The 6,890-nt window shown below is 36.9% G+C and overlaps 1 protein-coding gene across 1 annotated transcript in view; it reads right to left on the bottom strand.

Annotated features, from left to right (window-relative positions):
* Window positions 1-6,890, bottom strand: part of DOCK4 (dedicator of cytokinesis 4) — a gene marked incomplete at its 5' end in the record, with an annotated part of 280,590 nt that overhangs the window by 85,119 nt on the left and 188,581 nt on the right. The window contains one exon of the mRNA XM_025208759.1: window positions 535-629. Within this exon, the coding sequence (XP_025064544.1) occupies window positions 535-629 (95 nt within the window). The remainder of the gene's footprint in view (window positions 1-534; window positions 630-6,890) is intronic.

The raw sequence follows: 6,890 nt of genomic DNA, 5'->3' as shown, positions 1-6,890 counted from the left end.
GAATTTTACATTGCTCCTATGCTGTATCTGACTATTTAGACCGCAATTTGGGTGCTTTGCATAAGCATTAAATTCACTATTTTCTTTTTATGTTCCTGCAACAGCTGATTCTTTCTTGGGAGCTAACAGCTTTAAATCAGTATCAACCTTTAGATATTGAGACAAACTTTTGTTTCAATGTGTTATTTACAACGCAGACAAAAAAACCTATTAATGATTGATAACTCTATTATTGTACACATCTTTATGTGGGTTCCATGTTATAGATACCTAACAACTCATTTGCAACAAGACAACAAATACTAGTCATGTCAAAAATTTGTTAGGAATATAACTTCAGAGATTTTTTAATAATTATGCTGGATCACTATACAAGTATACCACAAAATACTTTGGGGCAGCCAAATATTGTAAATGAAATATTTTTAAAGATCTTTTTGCATCTTTTATTATACACATCACACAAGTATTCTCTTACCCATACACCTCAAATATTAATTATGCATATAGCATGACCATTTATAAAAATCTTACTTGTTAGCCACCAAACGCATCACTGTCCAGTCTTTTGGAAACATCTCTGGTCGTATCAGAATTCGAAATACAGTAAAAATCTGCAGCAGGAAATCCTAGGGGAAGAAGAAACAACAAACTAACTCCTTGCTTCTTTGAAAAAAGGGAAAAGAAGCGAGCTCAAGAAATATTTTAACAATGAGAAAACCAAATACTAAAAACAGCAGAACCAGAAATTTGTTTGACTTCTTCCCCAGAGTACTTTTTTTCCAGCTGATTTTTTTATTTGCTTCCCAAGAAAACTTCAAGATATGCTAACCACGGTTTTCCTTATAATGGGGAAATTATTTAATGTGTTAGTTGAGCTACAGTGACACACACAAGAGAGAAATGTCAAAGATACTTCTCGCTTCTCTGTATACGCTCAAACAAATGCATTTCCAAGAGCACTTTGCAAACCAAAAAAACCCCATTTTCTGAGTGCTATTAAGATCTGGATACCTTCTTGATAATGTTAATTTTTCATTAAAATCAAGCACTCCTCCTAAAAGTGTTAATGTTACCTATACTATATGCTGAGAAAAAAAGATAGACACACAGTTATAGAATCATGCATTCAATGGCCATTAAAAGTGATAGCTGTGACTGGGACTTTAAGTTCCAATCCTAGCTCTCTATGAATACCCTCTGCCTCATTTCCTCCATCTGTGTAAAGGTCTGCTTGGAGTATAAAAAAATCTGTTGTTTAAGAGCTGAGTATTACCCTTTCCAGCATGATTCTACTCATTAAGATAACTGAACTAAAATTAAATAATTTACTTCTTGAAGAGCTGTTTAAATCTCCAGTTGTCTTTCCTGCCTGGGGCAGGGGGCCGGACCGGATGATCTTCTGAGGTCCCTTCCAGCCTCACAATCTATGAATCTTCTCTAGAAACAAAACTCCTAATAGAGTGAGCCCATTCTCACTCTGTTTAATGTTGTTGGTATTTTTCTTGTAAGCAAAATGAATGCCACATCATGAAAAATGTGAGTTGAGGGATTATAATTAACTGAACAGAATCAATGTATTATGTGACCTTGAAATGTTAGTATTTGAATTTGGCCATCACCTGAATATATTTAGTTCCCAATATGGACTAGATGAAGATACAAGCTGGGAACTTCCCAGTAATTCTGAATCCACAAACATGTTTTCCAAACAAAAATTATATGTGATGGACACTGTACACTGCTGACATTGGTCACGTCTCCATGAGACGCTATGACGATGTAGCATTGGTGGGCATGAAAAGCGATGCAAACTCTACTGCACAGTAGCATGGGAAAAAACCCATGCAATGTTGGGACTGAACAGTAATGCCAGTTTAGTACTGAAGCAAGTACTAAATGACTGCACAGTAACAACTGCGCTGTTTGGCACATGTGTAGACGTATCCACTATTCCTTAAAACAGCACTACAAATGGGAGAATGCAGCAGCTAACGCTAGCATCCAACTTGCAAGCACTCACCAGCGTGGAAGCAGATTACACTGGTCAGACAACTTGCCAAAACCTTGTAGGGTTTACAGTATGACGGGTATAATCTCTGGCCAAAATAAATTCAATTCAGTTTGAACTTTGGGACTGAAATTTAAACATACAAAAATCAAAGGAATTATAGTATTTCAAGTAGTCTTCAAACAAGAACAAATTTAGATACCTTAATTAAAACCTGGAGAAGTGGCACCAGCATGAATAATTTTTTTCTAACACGAATAATTTTCATAGAAAAACCCAACAAAATGTTAAAAATGGTTTGACAAGCCAAATGACAAGTTACATTAAACACGCACACATACATAAAAATCAATTAAAAACCTCAAATGTTGGAGGAATTAGAGATTTGCCATTATAATGTGAAGGTTGCTATAAAGAAAATTATAATTCAAAGCTAAAGAGTGAGAGAGGGCATTTGCAAGATACGTTTTAAAGCCTTCAGATGAGTACACTAATCCAGGGGTTGCTGTTCTTTTTTAAAAATTATTCAATAATTGCATTTTTGGTACATATATTATCCCACATATCCAATACATTCCTATGGGAAAATGAACTTATATGTTTAGACACGGGTTAAATATTGGTGTTTTTGCTACCTGATAATTGGTATAAATTTGCTAGTATCCCTGAATATGCCAGCACTATTGTTCACCAATGCTAAGGGGTCTAACATTGTAATCATCTTAAAATAAATTCCATGGTATATATTGTGGTCAGAAGTATGCTACCTGGAGGCTCTGCATGATGGAAATGCTCATTTGTGTTTCATGGTCTGAATATTCAAAGTTCTTCATGAGTTTACTAGCAGGTACCACTCACTGTAAATCAATCAGTTTCACAGTCCATGCTTCCAACTACATTTACTTTGCCATAAACTATTGCGTAGCACTGCTATATATGCCCTAGTGAACATATCATAATGATTCAGCAACAGACTTTAACATTAAAAAAACATTTTAGCTGGCAGTATAAATGTAGTAACATTTCAATGGATGGAGTACAGTTATAATTAATGCTTCATATGCTTCACATTCTCAAGTGGTATCATGGGAATAATTTCTTCTTTTTGTATGCCTGGGGCAATCACACACTGTCTTTTAATATTCTTACCTGTAATTTACAAAACTTTATTGTATTTTACACCAATTATGACACCATTTCACAATGTCATATTTTATGTTGTTTCTTCCAGTAGCAATATTCTTTTGTATAAACAAATGGTGAACTGATGTCCTATTGTGCTTCAATGAAAGGGACAGCCTTTGGAACAGTTATGGTCATTTTTAACATCTTCCACAAGTACCTTTTTATGTATTTGACTCCCCTGCCTCCCCAAGTCAAATTGAACTCAGATTCACTCTGGGGGTACAGCACACAACTGAAGGACAGCAGGGTTAAGGGGGCCAACTTTGTACCCTTTCAATTCTGGGCTGCCTCAGTGGCTGGAGAGTCTCCCTTGGTGTACATTAAAGAACTTGGGGGGACCTATATAACATCACAATAGCTTCCTATGACTGTCACAGTGGCCATAATGCTGTGTTTCGCTTGTTGTACATACTATTTGAGTACTGCATGACAAATTGTAATCTACCAGATGTTAAACCAGTTTATCACTCAATAAAAATGGTGAATCAGCCACAAAAAGTTGATTATTAAAACAACAATTTCTTTATGGCACTGAACTACCCCACAATAATTTTAATGTGTAGCCAGTTGGCCTGTTACATTTTGTTACACGAATACTCACATATATAGCAAAACAAACATAAATGTCTGGCAGGAGCCTCATTTTACCTGCTACATTGGCATTGGGAAGTAACACCTGCATTAGGGTGAATCCTTCATGGCTATGACTGGGACTTTTAGGATTTCTTATGCCACATAAAGGGCCTGGAGTAGGTATAAGGATATCTGTCACAGTCTTAAGTTACTATCTTGTCTTCCACATCTCTCTTGTACGCTCGCTCTGTGGTAAACTAACAAAGAAAGCCTAGAAAGACAACCAGCAGGTCCTGCTGCTAACTACCTGTTATTTTTATTTTTCAATTAAAAGGAACCCGACCAAAAAATATCTAGCTGTGCACATAGCTGGGTTATGATTATGCATGCTGTTTTCCTTATCCACTTTTCTCTGCTTCTCCTTAATTCTTGCAATCCCCACTGTTGCCTCTTGTTTTAAATTAGATTTCAGAGCTCATTGGGGTACTGCTATAGAACAGATATTTTAAAAAGATATTAAAACTGAGTTTGTACCTAGCAATGAAACAAAGCCATATACTTGCTAGTATAAAATTATACTGAAAGATAATCAGAAAAAACACAATCTGCATACATCATCTTAATTCTATACATTTTAAAAGGGACACTGCTAATATAGAAACCAAGTGAACTGTACTTGATATTCTTGCCCATGAATCACCTGCCATTTCTCTGTCATTTTGTACATTTTTTCTTTTAATAATGTGTTTTTTCTAGTACTGCAGTGTGAAAGATTTAAACAACTTGAGGACTGACTGAAATGGCACAGTTAACTATATGCAAAGAGCTGTCAAATATACACAAAAAATGACTTGAAGAAACGAAGGAAATCTTTTTGCATACTCTTTCACTTATAAGACTCTGAAGTATCACTTATAACAGTACCAAATAAAAAAAATATTTAGATACAGATGCTATTTTTAAATGAGTGCTTTTCCTTTACGTTATGCAGGGTTCTATGTAGTGATCAATGACCTGTATAGAGACTATATAGTATACATTGAGGTAATAAAAAACACCCCCAAAAACCTATAAAAATAATATTTGCAAATTCATGTTGATAATACTCAGGACCGTTTTAGTTTCATTTTCACAGTGCTCTCAAGTGGAGGTTTTTGTTTTCACAGGTGCTTCTGGAATGAGAAAATGTCACAAATATTGTGCAGCGCACTCATGCGACTGTTTGTACTACAAACATTTATATGGCCACCTTGGGAGTCATCTGCTCAGAAAGCAGAAATGCCTTGTAATTCATGTGCCCAGTCTTTCAGCCAAGATAGCAAATTAGACAAAAACACCCTTCATAACAACAGCCTCACTGAGCAGCAAGTGCTCAAATTCAAAGGTTGGCATACATGTGACATATATAAAATCCTGAAGCATCATGTTTTCCATATACCATAAGTGACCAAATTGTTTAAATACCTGGTCATTGTGCATACAGCCAATACAACAGTATAATGACCCTTTTTGCATCGCCAGTGAAGCTTTGATCCCACATGATTAGAGCAACCGTTTCAATCCCCACCAAGTATTAGTTAAAATAACAGGTGCTTTTACTTTTTCAACCAATTAAGTTTTTGGTGCTGCTTTTAAAAGAACACTCAAGAAAACAGCATATTTATCATGAAAATTCAATATTCAAAATAAAAAAGTAGTACAAAAGTATAGTAAGTAGCATGGCTTAATCTGGATGGCAATCTTGGATGCCCAAGATACTGAATAAACCAAAATAAATTGTTAATATATCAAGGAAGAGCTGGGGTCTTCAAGAAGTTGCACTCTCTTTTTACAATACAGTAGCCATGAAAAGGTGTTACTTTTCTACCAGGAGAATCACTATTCTCCCAGTACAAATGAGTTAGCTCAATTTCTTTTTGAGGAAACATGCCTCTTCTAGGAGAATCCAGACCTCAACCTGGAAGAGCTGCCTTGTGAGAGAGTTTCTCTTACCACAGTGAACATGAACACTTATACCTTCTTCCCCTCCTGGCTTCCATATTTGTCCAGTTGCTCCTTCCTCCCTGGTCTTAAGGGTTTGCGGTGCTACCTGTTGCTCCCTACCTACTCCCTAGACCAGAGTTCCCAAGCTGAGGAGCAGATGGGAGTCTTTACCTCGATGCTCCCTGTGCTTGGCCCAGACTGAGATCTTCTTAGTCTCGGGAAGATGCAAGGAGCAGAGGAGAGGGGTAGTTAAAGACTGAATGCCTGTACTGCTTCCTCTCCCAGAATCACTTCTGGCGGTTCCAATGAACATCTGCATGCAACCACTGACTCTTCTCCCCTTTCTTTCAGTCAAAATCCTGTGTTGTACTTGTCAAACTCAAGTGAAACAATAAACAATTTGCAGGGTTAATTCAAATGTAGACATTCACATATTTCTAACCATGGAGACGGAACCGGGAAAGTCCAAGACAGTACTCACACTCATGAGAGCAGGATGAGTCTGTTGTTGTGGACTTAGGAGCTCACTTCCTGTGACCTGCTTATACCGAGGTTTGAGATAATTAACTACAGCTGGTTGCCTGCATAATAACAGGTGCCTCCATATAAGAGTGGTGTGAGAATAAAGATGTGTCTTAAATCAAACACCTCTTAAGCAATCATCCTCAAAAACATCATGTTCCTTAAGCAAGAAAGTATACAAGTTTATTTCATGCAGACTCTCCCTTATCAAGAGAACAAGGAGAACCTTGTTCTCCTTGCAGTCAACTTAGGCATCTAACCAATGGGTCTTAGAGCTTATAATGTGAATATAACTGAGGTGACATCTATTTGCTTGAACTGAAGGCATGAAGACAGCAACAGTAATACCTAAAGCTGTTATGATCACAATTACTCTGTGCGGAGTGTTTCAAATACTTGAAAGTATTTCCTGGACAGTATCAGGGATTTACACTGAGGGGGAGGGGAAGGTTTGTTCTTTTGAACCTATTACTACTGGAAATATATGTTTCTTAAGCTATCAATCTGCCACTGCAATATGCCATATTGATCCAACTGTGGCTGTGGTCCTGCCCATTCTTGTAACTAGAAATGTGGTTAGTTTGTTCTGTGGGATGAGGCTGGAGGATAAGAACAG

This window comes from Alligator sinensis, unplaced genomic scaffold, assembly GCF_000455745.1.
Source record: "Alligator sinensis unplaced genomic scaffold, ASM45574v1 scaffold297_1, whole genome shotgun sequence".
Taxonomy (NCBI): Eukaryota; Metazoa; Chordata; order Crocodylia; family Alligatoridae; genus Alligator; species Alligator sinensis.
Note: the sequence above shows the minus strand (reverse complement) of the source record. Positions and strands in the feature narration are given on the sequence as shown.